We start from the raw sequence: 18,600 nt of genomic DNA on the forward strand, positions 1-18,600 counted from the left end.
TGAATCCCCCCCCTGCTGTGATGTGAGGATTTTAATTACCGTGTCACTTGTTGCTAAGCAGAATTCCCAAATACTGAACGACTGCTGTCAGTCGTTGCTAAGCAAAAATTGCGGGGTGCCATTCTTTTGGGCTCCGCCGCACAGCAGGGAATCTGCAAGCAGAATTGTCAGGCAGCAACACTGAGGACATGGCCAGGCCAGAAGAGAATACAGTCACAAGATCTTCCTATGTATTGTATTTAAAAAAAAATGATTGAGGCTTTTTGCACCACTGCAAGCATGACAACTCCTCACAATGCTAATCACAATGACAAAAAAAAAAACATTTAGGAACTAATAACATTTATTAGAGAAACAAGTTTCGTAATGAAGTGCTTTCACGCGTGAGGTTTTTCGCTGGCTTTGACAGCGCCTATTGTCTCCGTCCGCCGGATACAGCCGTGAGGCTGCCGTACGACAAAATAAATCACACTCGTGTGAAATATCGTTTTAAGCTCACGTAAGTAATATTCACGACAGTAGCTTACAGTTTAATTCGAAAGGCATGAATCGGTCATATTTGTATCGAGCTTGTTTTGTGCGTAAATTTACATTAGGGGAATGGGCTTACTTTTATTCTGAAGGCAAACACTGGCAAGTTCCGGCGCGGATGCTCAATGGAACCCGGGGAGGCGAACAGCAAGCGAAAACGATGGACGTGTACTATTAGTGCCTAGGAGAAGGGAATGAAGGAGCCGCGCGGCTAACCAGGCCGGCCAGAAAGGAGACTAGACCCCCCCCCCCCCGCGTCGACCTTCTTCCGGTGGCGGTTCGGGGTTCGGACCCGCACGGTTGGTTGCTTTTCCGGGTGCGTTTACATGCTTGCAAAAACAACAACAACAACGGGGTCGCTCGGTTTTCTGAGCGCAAAGCTCACATTCGCGTCGAAGTCATTCTTGTTATAAATAATGGAATAGATTGTTGATGAAATCTCGCCCCCGCCCACGGTCACACCCCCATTCCAAAAGTCATCGATCAAAATCAGATAGGAAAACAAACACAAGATGGCGTCCTTGTTTACCTTTGCGCCCTTTGTGCCCGCGGCCACGCAGGGCCGCGCATCATGGCAGCCCTGCGCCAGAGAAAGGGCAGCCGGGGTCAAGGCCCCCCCCAGGGCAGCCCCGACGCTCAGCCTCAGCAACGCCACCGGGCCGGCTGTTGCTCCCAACGCCATCACCGCCACGACCTCGCGCACGGTGAGTTTCGCCAGCAAAGTCGCCTGATACGTTGGCGCGTAATCATCCATTCAATTGTGCAAATGTTGAATTACGTCGCTTTCGTTGATGTTTCCCCCTAACAACGCCCATGCGTTTCTGCACAGGCGATTGGTCGTGGGGGTCCATCGTGTGGACGTCGGTGGGCTGGTCGGTGTCGGCGGGCCTGGGCCTGCTCTGCTGCATGTACATGGCCACGCTGCACGAGAACGACCTGTGGTTCTCCAACATCAAGGTGAACTGACGCCTACTCTCCTCCTCATGTCGGTGGCATCGCTTACATGCGAATCCAAGTCATTGGACCCAAATGACGTTTTCCCGTTAACCTCTATTGAACTGCCATTCACCCGTTCTAGCCGCTCCGAAACATTGCCATGTGGCGCTTTGGACAAGAGAACTAGCGCTCGGGAATATTGTGCTTTTTAATAATATGCAGGAGGAACTACGGTGGTAACCTCTCCTTCCGAATTTGCCCGTTGCAAAAAAAAATCAAGTAACCAAACACCTCTGCAGAAAATTACCGGCTCCGATGTTAGCGTCATTAGCTCGTGTTGGTACTTTAGCAAGTGGCCTGCAGGAGGTGCTGCATTTACCATTGTCCGTAGCGATAACAAACATGGCCGCCTCCGGAGAAGCTCCACCCCCCCCTTGTAATATCGTTTCATGATAACTAGACCTATGTTTGTATTTAAAACATACTGCTGGTCATTAAGAACACATTCATTTGCAAGTTTTTGACATTTACGATCATTTGATTTACACGCTTGACTTACACGCTGTCCCTTTAAGTTAACCTAAAAAAGTCTCTCACTGCACACATTACTAACACTCTCATTACATTACATTACTAACACTAGCATTCTCTCAAGGCAAACAAAGGAACCCCATTCATATTGTCAACTGCGGCAATTACTGTAATATGATTCAACTCAAAGGTTTAGGAGGTTTTTTTTTTTTTTTTTTTTAATATTCTTCTTTACATGTTGTATTTTGAACACCGTGATTATTCTGCACTAATGTCATTCTGATTTATATTTGTTACCATGTCTGATGCATTTTTATAATTTAATGATAGTCATGTAAAGGCTTTTGGAACATTTTGTGGGGCTTGGAACAAATCGGGCTATTTACATGTAAAAAGAGGCTCTACTTTTGAAAAATTCACGTGAAAAAACTACCCCTGCAACAAATTAATTTCGTAAGTAGAGGTACCACTGTACATTGTATTTTTTGTTGTTGTTTTTTTGCCCCCCCCCCCGTACTAATATTTTCCTTTTTTAATTTCCAATCCCCGCACATCTAATCGTTACCGCAAACAGATAGCTTGCCAGATCCTTGCAGTCTTTGCTTTTGTGCTCCAACTAATGGACACAGCTGCTGTGTGTTCATTAAAAGTAAAAAAAAAAAAAAACAACAAAATGACACAGATTTGTGATGTCGGACATTTGTTTATGTGAACCTTCTGTGAGATCTCTCCAGAGTGTGGAGGGGAAAAAAAAGTCTGATTGCGATCAAACTTCAGCTTGTTTGTGTTTATAGCGATGACAAAGTGTTGCCACGGCGACTGAGTCAACACTGGCAGACATCATCGTTGGCAGTGCACCATGTTCTGCACATATGCGCGCATACTCTCCAGTAAGACATTTGAGCAAAATCAGACCTCCGACACGTTTTCTCTTCTCTCAAAAGAAGAACTTGACAAGTTCCCCGGCAATGCCGTACCCTTCCAAATGTTTCACAGGAAACTGTCTAGTAAATTCTCTTATTATTCAACCTTAGGAAAAAAAAATAGCTCCACATGTTTTCGACATTCACGGTCGCGCTCTCACGGGACACAAAGTTTTGAAGCGGCGTAACGAGGACAAGAGCTGGAAAGTTCATTCTTTTTTATTTTTTGGAGCGGGGTTGACGAGAACTATTTTTTTGACGTTTATGGTACAAAGTGTGCGGCGGGATGTTTTTAAAGGCCCTCCGGGAAGTACGGGTTCCGAGTGAAGACATTACCCGATGCTCCGCTGCCTTCCGTCAGCGCTGAGTCACATCTGTCCACCCGTTGGCTACGTTGGACAACTTCGAAATAAACACAGCAAAATTTGCGCTGCGGCGGCGCTGCTTTCGCAACTTCACGTCTTCAATCCTTTGGATTGGTGGTTCTGATCCTTTGATTTTGAGTCCAATGTGTATTCTGAGATGACGTCCCGCCAAGCTACCGGCCAAAACCCGTCAATCTGCGTCGTTCCTGCAGTTTGGCGCCCTGCTAGTTCGACACCAAGCGAGAGGGCCGGAAGCGGCGCTACATACACGTGCTCTTTTTATACTCGTCGAATCAAGGGTGATAAAGGACGGTTTGATCCTTTGAAATCTTGCTTCATGCCACGGCACATCTTGGAGCCACTTTTCAGGGAAGAAAAATGTTCAGCTCAGGCTCTGTCGTTGCTAAGGGTACGCTAATGTGCCAAGTGAAGCACGGGATGTTATGCATCATTACCTGCGCGTATAAGCTTCGTTTACAGGCGCTTTTCTTAGTGCTGACACGCTGTCTTCTAGAATAACTTGAAGTGCGAACCATTTTGGTGCACAGTCGCTGAGAATAGCAGCATTTTTCCCATTGGCGTCACTGCTGCGCCGCTCGTGTTCCGCATCGCTCGGCCGTGAAGTCATGTCCCCGTGGCTCGCGACAGACATGGAGCTCATTTCAGAAGCGGCTGGAGTACACGTCCGCGCGCGCTCTGACATTCCCAAACATGCCCCCCCCCCCGCCCCGCTCCCCCCCCTCCTTTCCTTTGTCCCGTCCTATTCTTATAAAAGGTCAGTGGCAGTTCTCTGGCTTCCCATTTTTCCATCCCGGTCCAGGCCCGACGGAGCTGCTTCACATCTCAGCTCTGTTTGTTTTGTTTTTTTTGGGGGGGGTGGGGGGGTCGCGTTGGAACTGCCAAGGTGATTTGGAAGCATTGGGAAGCCACACGGATGGGGATCCGGGCCCTTGATCGCTTCGCTTCGGCCATGGAGCTGCGCAGGCGGCGACGCGGTGCCGCCGAGTCCGCTCGGAATGAAAAAGGGGAGGGGGGATCCGGCGGGGAAGCCCCGCCGCGGAGGTGGCGGCGCACGGTCGCCGCGGCGACGGGCCTGACAACGGCCGGCCTGCTGGCTTTGACGCAGGCCTGCTGCGTCAACGCTTTGCACGAGAACCTGCTGTGGTTCCGGCAGCTCACGGTACAAATACGACGCGCTTTGTTGGGTGGGATTCGCACCCTTTGATTTATTTAGTCCGTTCAAGGGTAAAAAAAAAAAATAAAAAAAATTCAATGTTTTTTGTGTTTTTTGCTTTTCCTCGTATGCTTTGCCTGGATTTTTTTAATCAAAATCTGTCTTTTTTTTCTGGAATATGTGTGACTTTTTTTTTTTTTTTTTAGATCGTATGGAAGGGTGCAAAATTCAGGAAAATAAGACTAGAAAACATAGCACACCATATTTTTCTATAAACGGTGACTTTTTTCTCCTCATTTGAGCCCTGCGGCTTTTTGTCCCATGCGGCTTATCTGCATTTTTGCTGGCCGCCAGAGTTAGTGTTGCGACCCCCCGGTCAAGCAAATGTGTGCATCTGTTCAAGCACTCCATTTATGGAACAGCTATGAAATAGAATTGAAAAGATTTCAATGAATATCTGTGCTCAAAAAGAATTAGAAAAATATACAGTTAAAAATATAACAATGGTGTCTAAAGTGAACAAGGTATAAAAGTTTGCGATGTAGAGTATTCAGTATATTGATTGTATTTCTATATGACTATATGAATTATGTGCAAACACTTGCCATAAAGCTGCAAGCTGCAAGCTTCTGCATGTAACCTGAACACATGGTTCAGTTGAACTTTGAATATCAACGAATGGGAGGTATGTTGTTGGTAAAAGCATATTTTAGAAGCGCGCTAACTTTTAACCCCCCCCCCCCCCAGGAGGTGGAGCGTGAGATCTCCTTCCGGACGGAATGTGGACTTTACTACTCGTACTACAAGCAGCTGTTGAAGGCTCCGTCCATACAGGAAGGTATGCCAAAAATGTGCTACTGCCAGGCTTGTGATTTTACTTCTTTTGTTCAAGTAAAAACAGGCGACAAGAACCGAGTTTTGTATCGGGCTACTTACAATAATTACCATAACGGGTGAACATCAATTGGCTGTTAGCAGCCAGCGCTGGTTGCAGCTTGTTACAGCATTATTTTCAATAAAAGAAGCGAGCGGACGGAACCGAGGTCCGAGTCCATCCTTTTTTTTTTTTTTTAATAAACAGTAAGATTACAAAACCGAGAAGATTATTTCTGTTTTGCTAATGTTAACGTTGAAAATAGCCGAATTTGAGCCTTAAATCAAGGGTGCATCCCACATACAGGCGCGTCCTATATTTGGGGACTTACGTTAGTTTGCCAACATACTTTTGTTGCTACTTATCAAACATTTGGGAGGCATTAGCGTTAGCCGGACTCCATTTTCAGTTTGTCGCCAATGGCGCGAAATGGCGTAAACCGTCCCGGTGCTCCCGTCACGATCATCGTCAGCCTCCTCCAAATTCCTCGTTTGCCTCAATTTGCAGTCTTAACGGGTGGACGAAAGAAGTCACTGGAAGAAAGGCGGACGCGTTTGGCTAAAAGCTAAAGCGAAGCGCGTGGGTGGAAACGCGGACGCCGTTTATGGAAAATACCGCGCCGGATCTAGCGGCAATCGACGTCCGCGCCCCCGACGTCTCGCCTTTGGCGCCGGCCGTCCTTCCAATCACGGCAAACGTCCCGTAATGGTTTCCCGCCCCGCAGGACTGTTTGGAATAATCACACCAGCGTGCGCAATCCTTCTGGGTCACGGGGCCGCACTTGATTGTTCCGGAAAATCATTGCAAATCTCCTGCGAGGAAACAGCTAAAGCGCTCTTTTTAAAGCGGTGCTTCTCACTTGGTTTTTTTGCAAAGCCCCCCTTAGAAAAGACAGAAGCTTTTGCGCCTGATGGAATCATTCCATATGTGTCATGTCATGTGTTGTGTTAGCATATCAAAACACATTGCTTGCACACCTGTTGGCACATACGCACGCATGCACATAAACAATTCCTTATAGGGTATTATAGTGAAACTTGTAACCACCTTCTTGATAACAAAACAAAGAGGAAAGTCCGAGACGACTCCAGATCTTGCCTTTTCTACGGTCTCTTATTTTTGATGAGTCTGACAGCGCAGCCCCCCCCCCCCCCCCCGTTGCGACAACTGTCAATAAGATCGTTGTATAAGTATACCTAAAACTCAATCCTTTTTAACATTAACAAAAGAAAAAGCAATATTAATCAACAACTGATAACGACATTTTTACAGCATTTGTACAGGTTACAGGTTAGTCTCAAACTGAAAAAATAACCAAGTGCCTGAAATTGGAGAAGGACTGGTTTAAAGGGACAATGTGTAAGATTACGACCCTTTTTCATGAAAAAGAAAGGAATGAAAGGATTATGAATTTCAAAAACTTGCAAATAAATGTCTTCTTAAGGACCGACGGTATGTTTGAATGATAAGGGTAGGCCCAGTTCTCACGGAGGCCGCCGTGTTTGTTGGAACTTCGGGCAATGGTAAATGCGGCGATGAAAAACTGTCAAATCTTCCACGGCGTCCCTTTAAAGGAACACGGTCAACGTTTTGTCTTCTCCAGCGTGGCTTCTTGTGACAAACATTATTTGTGGGTGCACTAATTCCCACCAAATTTCATGGTGCTAGCCAAATGAAAGTGGTTTTTGGAGCTTTGGCTTTTGTTTTTTAATGACTTTGCTTCCTGCAGTAAATGAACATTTACATTTAGTAAGTATGTTTCAAATTTGGTTCTATTCTGACCGCCAAATCTTGTTTTTTGTCATTTATATTTCCCACGCTGTTTTTTTTTTTTTTTTCCATTGGTTTGTCCCAGGATTGTCAGAGTTGATCCACGACAATTTAACAGAGTCCAAGAGAACCATAAACCTCCTGCAGAGGATGAACATCTACCAGGAGGTCTTCCTCAGCATTCTCTACAGGCTGCTGCCCATACAGGTTCCACGCACACACGCGCACTGCAGCAGCGTACTTTGCAATACCCTTAACATTACAGTGGCGAGGCATTCACCGGCCGCTCGCAATGTAGGAAATTTGAAGCGCGCATAACAAATGTATAGCTTGCGGGTATGAACACAAGAAAATATGAAGGGTTTCCAAAAGATTTCTTCTGTTTTGCGACAATTCGGACATTGTCGCCCAAGCGCGTCTCGTTGTATACACGCTAACGTAGAAAATACCGGCATTTGACCCCAAAATTAAAGGTGCGTCTCATACATAGGTCCGTCTTATATTTGGGGAATTACAGAAAGTTCTTTTCGATTTTCGGCCCCTAAAAATGAAAAGTCACAGTTTACGTGCTGTTTAAGGTGCTCGGGTCACGAGGCGCCCCGTCAGCTTTTGAGGAATTTCAAGGCTTTGCGGTGCGCCTTATAGTGCGGGAAATGGCGAAATACTCTTTTCCTCGGAAGTAAAAAAAAAAATCTTAACTTGAGCCCGAGAGGGTTCATTTTAGTCCGGACGGATGACAATGTTGCCGCATGTGTGTGTTGCAGTCGTACCTGGAGCCCATGTACTTCTACATCTACAGCGTGTTCTCGCTGCAGGCGGTGTACGTGATGGCGCTGTACCTGACGGCGTGGCTCCTGGCCGGCTCGTGGATGGCGGGCGCGCTGGCCGCCGTCTGGTACATCCTCAACAGGTGGCCTTAGCCGTTGCCTCTCCACGATACTGCGCGAAATCTTGCCGGAGGTGGGGCGCTCGCTCGGCGCCGTCCGCCGCCGACCAATGACGGGAACGCCGAAAAAAAAAGGGAATCCAAAATGTCACCGTCGTCGTAGCCGTCGGGACGTTAAGTGGGACGTCCGTCAGGCCGCCGCGCCCCTTTTTGCTTAGCCAACTATAATTCGACCCGCCCCTGCGGCCGATGTGACCTCCGTCACTTCACGCGTTGGCTTGAGTCACTAAACGCTTCGTCGCTTGTCATTCGCACTTAAAAGGCAGCCGACTCGCTCCCTTTCTTAGTCCCGGTTTCATAAAGCAAAACTCATGCTGCACGTGATCTGGCAAACGTCAAACGTAACGTTTAGGATGACGCGCGAAGGGATTTTTGCGTGATTCTGCTTTCACGGGAAGAAATAAGAGCATCCCGGGACGCTTTTCCACGGCAAAGCGAAGCGCTAGTTGCGAGCGATCGTGCGGGTGAACCCCTTCCAAATGCCGTTGCAGGGTGGACACGACTCGCGTGGAGTTCACCATCTCGCTGAGAGAAAACTGGTCTTTGCCCTTTTTGGCGCTGCAGGTGGCCGCCATCACGTGCTACCTGAGGCCTGGGCTGGGCGCTCTGCAGCAGGTGCGGGCGCGCCGACGCCACTTAGCGCTTAGCGGTCTCAGCGTGAAGCTTTTGCCGCGCGTTTGTCTTCCTCCCGCGGGGCAGAAGGTGATGGTGTGGCTGATGTACGTGTGCAGCTTGTGCTTCTGCGTCACCTGGCAGTTCAACCAGTTCATCTTGCTGGTTCAGGCCCTCGTCGTCCACGCGCTGGACTGCGCCGACGTGCTCGACGGCGCGCAGGTCGGCCCGGGGACGCCCGACGGGGCTTTTCTCCCTTTTGCTTTGTCTCCCGGTGGAAATGGAAATGCGTCACCCGCAACGGGAAAGAGAAAATCCGGCGGTTGAAGCCGCGTTGACTGCCAAAGTAACCTTAGCCCGCTTGCGCGCTGTAAACGAAACCGATAGTGGAGCTTTTTTTTTTCGCTTTGATTGTTGCTCAAAAGTAAGCAATTTTTCATGAAATTGACGGAACAAAGTCGGAAAATCCTTGAAAATGTGAAAAAAAAATGTACTGTATATAATATAGTATAAAATAAAAAAATGACAAAACAAATATTGAAACATTGAATATTCAAACTTTTTTTTTTAATTGAAGACCCTGCATTTTTCAAGGCATTACTCAAATCCTGTGAGATGATCCAAGCGGGGTTCTCTCCTTTTCCACTTGACGTGACAGCGAATGTGCAATTTTTCACTCCACAGTGGCAGAGGTCTGATTTTTTTTTTTTTTTTTTTTGTTTCCCCTCCCCGTCCTACAGGTGTTCACTCTCTACTTAGTCCAAGCGAGCGCGCTACTAAGCGTGTGGCTACTGCAGTTCTTCAACGCAATGATCCTGGGCTCCCTGGCGCTCAGCTTCTTGGTGGCGGCCCTCCTCGCGCGACGCTTCCATGTGCGTAAACAAGCGCGCGACGCTTCCATGTGCGTAAACAAGCGCGCGACGCTTCCATGTGCGTAAACAAGCGCGCGACGCTTCCATGTGCGTAAACAAGCGCGCGACGCTTCCATGTGCGTAAACAAGCGCGCGACGCTTCCATGTGCGTAAACGCGCGCGCGCGCCACAAGACGGATGCGAGCCCGCGCGCTTTCGTTTGAGCCGGCGGTAATTCCGCTCGCCGAGCCGAGGCATATTTCCCCGTCGAAGCTTAACGCCATTTATTCCCATCCGATTTTATCACGCCGACGATTACCGAGATATTTGGTGCGACGGCGGGACGGGAGCCGGGCTCTGAATCATTTACGCACGTGTGCTAAGTTGCCGGCTTTTAATATGTATGTGGCGTAGGGCAAAAAAAAAAAAAAAAAAGCAGCGTGAGTCATTCCTCTACATCGCAGATGCTCGTGAATTCCCAAATCGGAAAAAAAAAAATGACAGTTCATCTCAAAGGCCGGCATTTGGAGGTCTCGAACATGCCGCCGCCGTCCAAGAAAAAGAACAATTGAACAACGCAAATGATTTGGATTCATTGATGCAAATGGCCGTATTTTCTGCACTTAGTTATTTATTAGGACATTTGATATGCTCCAATTGTGAAGCAATTCGTACGGGACAAGTCATATTCTTGTTTTATGGCGCACTAGCCAACACAAGTAGAAATGGCAAAAGTTGAAATAACGGCGAAATTTCTTTCGGTGCTCCTTCAGCGTTCTTTGAAGACCGGGGGTACGGCGGCGCGAATGGCCAAGCTGATTATCCACAGCGCCGCCGTCGTCCTGCTGACCTTCCTCATCAACTTTCTCGCCAAGGTCCTTCTTCCTTGTCCCAACTTCGAGAAAGGGTAACATTCTCCGATATGCTCGCTCGCAACGTCGGAGCGATGCTGAAAATCGAGGGAATAATGGCCGAACGTGAGTGAAAACCGCAAAAACAACGGCAAATAGGAAGGGAAAATGTGCAACGGCATCATTAAAAATGGACAGAAATTTCAGGAATGATTTAAATAAGCTAAACGTTCTCCTGCGGGGGGGAAAAATGTGAATATTTTATGAATGGATAAAAATGGTCAATTCAAATTAAAGGACAACATTTTAAATTTCAATGAACGCAAGTTTGGGGAAACAAATAAATGACTCTGATTAAAATGAAAAAAATGGAAGGAAATTGCACCAAAACGAAATGAAAACAATTGGAAATATGAGGAGAAACTGAATAAGAAATGAGCAAAACTGTCAAATGTTTCTTGAACATTTGTCAAAAGTGTGTACAGTTTGAGAGCGAAAACCTTCCAAATATGTCCCCAATAAAATTTGGTGTATTTTAAAGCTAGAATATTATGTTTTGCTTGGCATTTGATGGCAGCCTTTTTCAGCATTTTCAATGATAAAAACCCAGAGAATATTTGTTGGATGACAATAGAAGCAAGATATTGAGCAAACGCGAGCCAACTCGGGTTTGCCATTACAGGCGAGTTTGTTTTTGTGTTTTGTCACCGGTGACCTCTTCCGCGTTTGCAGAGGGCGCTGCGACTGCGATCGGACGAGCACATCTTCAAATTCATCAAGTCCAAGTTTTCCCGGGGGCCCACCAGGTAGGAAGCGCTGGCGCCCCAAGCCTGCCCGCCTGCTTTCTTTTTTTTTTAAATTGCCGCCACGCTGCGGCACCTGCCCGCGTGAATAATAGATGAGGCTCCGCGCCATCGATTAGACGCCGTCTCCGGCAGATAACGGCGGCGGCCCTTCAATTATTCAACGCCGGGAGCGCCGCGCCGCCTTTATTGTGCGATTTACGCGGGCGGGCGGGCGAGAGCGTCCCGCTTCCCGTCGCGCCGCCCGTCATCCTCGACGACGGAACGAAAAACAATGGGCGGGAAAACATATATGAGTGAGAATTGACCTCGGATGCGAAATGTTGTCCCTGCGCGCTTCCTTCAGGGACTTTGACGCCAACCTGTATCTGTGCGAGGAAGCCTTCGGCGCGCTGCCGTTGGACACGCTGGAGCGTCTGTCCGCCACCCTCCTGCTGGGCCCCTACGTCCTCACCCTCACGCTGATGGGCGGAGCCCTGACGCTGGCCGCGCTGCGCAACCTCAGGTGGCCGTGCGCCCGTCCAAGGAACGCCACCCAAATCCGCGTAACGGAAATGGACAAAATAAGAAATAGACACATCGAATCGATATTTTTCGGGCCGACCTAATATCAAGAAAATAGTGAGTTCAATCTCAAATGAAGTTGTGGTCATAACTGAAATTCGACAAAAAAAAGTTACATTTTGTTTTACGTATTCTTTTTGATTGCATTTTTAAAAAAAGAATAAATGCATAAATTCAGTATTTTTTGGGGTGGTCCGGTCCGACTGGAGCAGGAAAAATGTGAAAATCCACCAAAAAGTTCAAAAAAAAAAGATTGAATTTGTTGAATTCCTCGCTTGCAATATTTCCCACCGCAGGACAAAAGGCGGCGGCGGCGGCGGCGAGAGGAAAGCGGAGGCTGGCGCCGCGGCGTCCTTCCGTCCGGACGTGGCCTACAACCTGCTGCACACGCTCTTCTACGGCCTGCTGGCCTTCAGCACCATGAGGTGAGCCCCCCCCCCCCCTTCACACGCCTCAAACGAAACGCAGCCCCAATTCGCATGAGGCAACGGATTACGAGCAATTTTACTCACGAAATACGGCTATTCCCCAAGTTGAAGGCGCACCCTCAAACTCGGGCTCAAATTTGGATATTTTCCTTTTTGTTGAGACACGTTGGCAATAGTGTAAAACATGGAGCAAAACACCACAAATCCCTTCTTTTGGGAACTCTTCCCGTTTTCTCGTCTTCATAGCCGTAGGTTAGCGTTCCCCTAATATAAGATACAGATCTTTTTTTCTTGCCGGTCGTCACGGCAACCGCGGCCGCGCGCCGACCTTTTGTCATTCTGCGCGCAAGCATCGCGGTGTCAGAACGCCGCCAATGGCGCGTTGTTCTATAGCGTTCCTCCGCCGAGTGCCGGTTGCGCTCAACCGCGTGAAAAAGAGGGAAAAAAAACAAGAAGCTTCTAATTGGAGTGGTGACTTCTCGGCTTTTGGCTCAGCGCGGAATTCCCGCGGCGGAAAAAAGCAGCGTCGGGCTTCGGAGCCGGCGTCGGGGCTTCCGACGATGTTTTCAAGCGCGTGTCTGTCTCGCGAAGCTCTCGGGTCGGACTCGCGGGGGACGGCCGAGCTTTGAGCCCCCGGGCGAGCCCCCACTTTCAAAGGCTCGTCACGTCTATTCCAAATGTTGGGCGGCGGTTGACGACCGGCCCGGCCCGGACTCCCGTCCCACCGCCCCGCGGTTTCAGTTGCAGAAATATACAACATACGGCCGAAAGGCTTTTCGGAGGAGTCTCTCAAAACGCGGGACCGGAAAAGTCGGCGTCCAAGGCGGGATTACGACGCCATCGAAATGATTGGGTGGGCGAGTTGAGCTCACGCTAGGGTTGTCAAAAGGGCCTTCGGACGGACGCCAAAGAGGCCGGGGTCGCTGACGAATCGGATTTCTTGGTGCATTGTTTTCCACGAGCTTCCGCTTTCTTATCAATGCTTCTTTTTGGGTGCGGGCGGGGGGGTCAGGATGAAGTACATCTGGACAGGCCATATGTGTGCGGTGGCGGCGTACGGCGTGTGCGGGAGGGAAGTGTGGCCCATGCTTCTTCACGCGCTTCGCTGCAACAACAGAGTCGTGGTCAGTCTCTACTTTCTTGAAAATAACCTGAAGATTTACACGCGCAAGCGCATCCCCGGCCGGCGCGCAAGCACCTTTTCCGGCTCGTTGATTCTACATAACCTGCACAGATGGAACCAAAACGGGCAACGGCGCGAAAAGCGTTTGAAACGTTCCACATTCGTCTCCCTGGCTAAGCGTTTGAACGGGGCCGCGGAGACGTTTTCTATCCCCAAGCTCAAGTCGGAATGAGTCGGCGCCGCTGTTCGCCCGGCCTTCGGTCTGAAGGCAACGGGTCGAACGGAGGATCTTTTTTAAAGGCGGCCACCAGGGGGCAGTGTGGCTCTTACGCTTTGTCTCTCCGCCAGCTGTCGTTGGTCAGATACGCCGCGCCCGTCGCCCTCGTGGCCGTCCTCTATTTCAAGGTAACGCACGCATTTTGCTCTCGTCTCATCCTTCCTCATTTACTCACGACATCCCTTCTGCTCCGCACAAGCGCCTTTGCATTTTTTTGCGCGGAAAAAACACATGGCTAAATATATTTTTCCGGTATTCGTTTGGTTTTCCGTTTAGTCATTCTTTTGTTACATTTATTTGGACCTTTTTTACTGTTTCCTTGTCTTCTGTTTTAGGTTGCTGGAAATGTTCTACTCAATAATCCACACGATCGTATCGTCATTTTCCATTATTATGTTACCATATTGCGTTGTACTCGATTATATACAATAGTGTCAATGGTTTTTATTTTCCACTCATTTTGTTCAAATGTGCCCTTTAATGTTATTTGACACATCTTTTTAACATTTGCAAGTGTACTGGAAGCCGCTTAGCTGCAATGACTCTTTGCAATTTGTATTTTTTTGGCACGACGACATGATTTTCATGGCAGTTCTGGCCCAAGATGGTGGAGGAGCTGTCTGACTTGAGGGAGTTCTATGATCCAGACACCGTGGAGCTCATGACCTGGATTAGGTACGCGCGCGCGCCCACGCACACGCAGATCGTCGTCTCTCACATCAAAGGCAAATCTTATTAGTTTCCCCACTTTGTTTGATGTCCTTGATTAGGGCGCGTGTGCGCGCGAGCATTGTGCGCCAGTGTGTGTGTGTGTGTGTGTGTGAGAGCTGGTGCACGGTTGTGTGGCCCCTGACTGATGAGAGCCCAAGGGTCTCGATGAATAAGAAATGGGAGTTGTTGGAAGAGGCCCATCCTCTGGCACGGTCCCCCCAAACCCCCCACCCCGCAGATGAAGAGAGCCGGCCCGGCGGGAAGCGGGCCTCGCAAGCCTTGGCGCTGGAATCTGGCTGAGGGACTCTTGACACGCCGCTGTTTCAGTTAGCAACCGGTGCTCCGGTTGCCGCGCCGTGGCATGAAAAAAACGGAGAATATTGAGACGCCGTCGTCACGTCTATCGTATTGACGCGTTCTGATCCTTTATTGATGTGCCGGCAAAGCAGACGATGGTTTGGGGGGGGGGGTCGTCTCTCTCCTTTCGTCCGCGACAGTTTACAGCGCAGAACTAAGGGCAGCGCGGCCGCTAAGGCTAAAATGCTAATGCGCGATCGTGACACGGGTTCCCTCGCTTTAGGAGCTAATCCCATTAGGATGCCAGGATTATACGGAATGACTCCGCCGGGGAGGGGCGCCGAGCTTAGCCCGCCCGCCGCACTAATTACATTGCGGATGAAAGCCTCACGGCGGCCGAGGAAGCCGGTCTTACGGCGGGCGAGGAAGCCGGTCTTACGAGCCGGTCTTACAAGCCGGTCTTACGGCGGCCGCGCCCCGACCCGGCGGGGTTACTGAGGCTCCCCGCCCCAACCGAGCCGCGCCGCCTAACAAGACGGTCTTTTTGTAGTTTCAAAAAAAGAAAAGAGCTCGTTTGAATTTGTCGCGCGACGAAAGTCGTGATCTGAGGCCGTGGGCGTTTCTTCATACTCTCAGCTTGCGGATAGAAACGAGCCTGTCGCGTCACCGACAAATATGAGACCAAGCCAACCGAGATCAAAGCGATCGGAGACGCGCGCGCCGATGAAACGCAAATCAGCCTGCCGCGCGCCGCCCGATCGAGCCGGCCCGCCGACCTTTGAAAATTCAGCCGCGCTTAGCGAGCTGAAATTTGCGAGGCCAGTCTCGTCGCCGGCAGACTCGCCGAAAAAGTCTCGAGAAGAACACGCTCAAATAGACGCAGGGGGTCTCGGTTTTAGCCGTTGGTACTCATTGTAGACTCGCGATACTGTAAAACGAAGGGGCTTTGTTCCTCTTCTCGATCTTCTGCAGCCTTTGGTTTTCGCTCTCTGGCTCATTGTTACCTCGTTGTGTAGTATTTTACTTGTCGGTCAAACTAAAAGCAATTGCCGTGTCGATGTTCCCGAAAGACAGAACTTTTTAAAAAAAAATTGTTCACTACCGAGATCCTGCGTGTTTACACATTATGGAAGTTTGAGAACTAGTTTGCTACGGAACAGTGAAATTTCAGCTCCCTGGTGTCTTCTTCTGGTCATTATGTGAGTTTTGGGGAAAATCCGGGCCAAATGTTTGCAAAAGTTCACCGCCAACAATGGCCGCCGCGCCATTGAAGGATCCCGAACGCTTGTTCGTTTTTTGTTCCTTCCGGCAGCACAAAGACGCCCCAGCGCGCCGTCTTTGCGGGAAGCATGCAGCTGCTGGCCGGCGTCAAATTGTGTACCGGCAGAATCATCACCAACCACCCGCACTACGAAGACGCGGACTTGAGGGACAGGACCAAACAGGTAGCCGCCCGCCGCCCGCGTTTTTTTTCAAGCCCCGCTTTGTGCCGTCGCGAACTACGCTCACGTTATGGAAACGTCCGGCGGAGTGCCGTATTTTGCGCACTAAGAAGCTTTCTCCAAGGCCGGCGCCGCGCCTTATAATCCGCCGCGTCTTATACGGCGCATAAAAAATACAAACAAAATAATCATCTCTGGAGGCTGGAGAAAAAAAAAAACCCGAATCAAAATAATACAAATAAAATATCCCCCCCATCGGTTTTCTGTAGCCGCTTATCCTCACAGGGGTCGCGGGCCTGCTGGTGCCTATCCCAGCTGTCTGCGGGCAGTCGGAGGGGAAAAAGAAAATGACAGAAAAACACACAAATAAAATATAAAACAATAATCCCTGGAGGATGTATTAAAAAGAAAATAAAACTACAAAATGTAAAATCATAATCTCCGAATGACGTATGCAAAATGAAAAGTACAAATAAATAAATGTCAAATAATACAAATAACATATATGCTAAAACTACAAAAAACTAAAATTCCGCGTTGAAAAAAGTGATTCCAAAACAAAAGTACCCGAAAGTTGAAAAGAAATAAAAACCGAGGTTTGTCTTTCATCAAATTGTGGAAGAAAAAGACAAATATTTGTCCTTTGTTTTAATTGTCCCACCAGAGGAAAGGGAACATTTTCCACGCCATCGAACGGGTTCGAGCACGGCGCCGAGCAGACGCCCGCGCAGCCTCTTTTCCTTCGTTTGTCGGGTTGAATTAGTCGGGGTTTTTTTTCTCAATTTCAAATCGGCGTAGACGCCATCTCATATCGAAGGCGTTTCCGCATTTACGGAGCAATAGCCGAAAGAAGTTTCGGATCGCCCGCCCGTCCCATTTCCGCCACGTAAACGAAGCGCGGCTCGCGGCGGATGTTCGAGGTGTACCAGGTGTACGCCCGTCGCTCGCCGCGGGACGTCCACGCCATCCTGCGGGGGCTGGGCGCCCACTACGTGCTGCTGGAGAACTCCATCTGTTACGAGCGGCGCCACCGCCGAGGGTGCCGCCTCCGGGACCTGCTGGACCTGGCCAACGGACACGTACGCCAAATCGCGTCTTTGGTCGCCGCCCTTGCGCCGGCGTCACCCCTTTGCGTCCCATCAGATCATGGACGGCGAGGGCGCCGACGACGCCGACCTGGCGGAAGCCGCCCACCCGCGCTTTTGCCACGCCGTCAAGACCGAGTCGCCCGAGTACGCCGCCTTCTTCAAAAGAGCTTTCCAGAACAAAACCTTCCACGTCTACCGCGTCAGGAAGAAAGCCAAGAAAAACGCATAAGACTTTTTTCTCCTTTCGTTCCAAAAGAGTAATCGTCGCGCTGACTTTTTCCTTCTCCTCTGCGTGAAATAAAAAGCACATCAATTTAGCGCTTTTTGACTCTTGGGCAAAAGCCGTCTCGGTTTACTTCAATTGACCGCTTTTTGACTTTCGGGCAAAAGCCGTCTCATTTCACTTCGGGACAAAAATCCAGCCGCCGATAACGTGACTTTTAAAATGCCAACGCGTAGCTTGCAAAACGTTAGCGCATCGCTAACGAGCGGTGAGCGTAACAAGCAAGACTTGACCAAATAGTCTGGAAATTCGAGGATAAAACGTGGATTCACTTTCACTTGATTTGATGGCCACGCGCTTAGCTCCGGAATGCCGGATTAAAAGCGCAAACTAAAACGTTCACGGAGCGCTAACGGGCGGCGAGTGCGACGCAAGCCAGATTTCGCGACGTTTTCCGCCAAATTGGAACGCAAACGGCTTGTAAAACGTCAGCGGGCCGCCACCGAACGGAACCGCGGAACGCAAACGGCTTGTAAAACGTTAGCAGGACGCCACCGAGCAGCTATCGGCACACAAACGGGATTTTGACGGGACTGCCTTTCAAACGCATACGTTTGAATTTGAATCCGACGCGTTACGACGGCCACGCCGGGAAACGGGAGCGCGCGCGGTTCGAAACGCTCGTTAAACGCTTGTCAACAGCCGCTAAGACGTAAGCGAAATGTTAGCAAGCCGGCGAAAACGCTCGGGGGAGCCATCTTGTCATTTCTGTCATGTTTCTGCTTCCCCGTCGCCGCCGTTATTCTCATCAGTCAAAGCCTCAACCTTGCACTCCAATCGTCTCAGACGCACACGGCGGTGGCATGAATAATGGAGGCGGCGAGGAAATTGCGGCGCCGATTCTCTGCGGCAATCCAAAATAGTCCCGGCGAGTGTTGCCGGTGCCTCGCTTGTGTATGAAAGGAAGCTTTGTGGCGACGGAGGGAGGACAATCGAGAGGAGGGAAAAAAAAAATCGATACGTTTCCAAAAAGAGCAGCGAATGGCGTGCTGGCCGCCCCTGACTGACAGGCGGCGCCGTTTTGACTTTTGACAACTGCGCTTGTGACAAGAGTTGCCCTTTTGTCCGAAAAATGAAATCTTTTCAATAAGTTAGTGTAAAACGAGGGGGGAAAAATTGCTTCTCGGTTGGCGCTACGTGAAGAATATTTTGAACAGGGTTCCTGCAGAAATGCACACGTCTAACGTAATGCATTTAAATGCTGCGACGGGAAAATGCGG

General features: G+C 49.4%; 1 protein-coding gene across 4 annotated transcripts; it reads left to right on the plus strand.

Annotated features, from left to right (window-relative positions):
- Positions 1–639: 639 nt before the first annotated feature.
- On the plus strand, positions 640–17,414 carry dpy19l3 (dpy-19 like C-mannosyltransferase 3). Of its 4 annotated transcripts, XM_088412634.1 has the most exons (19): positions 640–847; positions 1,092–1,235; positions 1,361–1,488; positions 5,208–5,298; positions 7,190–7,311; positions 7,869–8,014; positions 8,542–8,665; positions 8,750–8,884; positions 9,403–9,534; positions 10,287–10,388; positions 11,097–11,170; positions 11,514–11,672; positions 12,028–12,156; positions 13,172–13,283; positions 13,631–13,687; positions 14,152–14,234; positions 15,880–16,012; positions 16,930–17,088; positions 17,153–17,414. In XM_088412634.1, exons 2-19 carry the CDS (start codon positions 1,103–1,105, stop codon positions 17,324–17,326), a joined length of 2,193 nt encoding a protein of 730 aa, XP_088268760.1. In that variant the 5' UTR covers positions 640–847; positions 1,092–1,102; the 3' UTR covers positions 17,327–17,414. The 4 variants fall into 4 exon arrangements, with proteins under 4 accessions (XP_088268760.1, XP_088268757.1, XP_088268759.1 ...); XM_088412631.1 differs by having other exon boundaries at positions 16,930–17,414; XM_088412633.1 differs by having other exon boundaries at positions 7,920–8,014; positions 16,930–17,414.
- The last annotated feature ends 1,186 nt before the right edge of the window (positions 17,415–18,600 follow it).

This window comes from Hippichthys cyanospilos, chromosome 4 (genome assembly GCF_059441005.1).
Source record: "Hippichthys cyanospilos isolate Australia breed blue-spotted pipefish chromosome 4, RoL_Hcya_1.0, whole genome shotgun sequence".
Classification (NCBI taxonomy): Eukaryota; Metazoa; Chordata; class Actinopteri; order Syngnathiformes; family Syngnathidae; genus Hippichthys; species Hippichthys cyanospilos.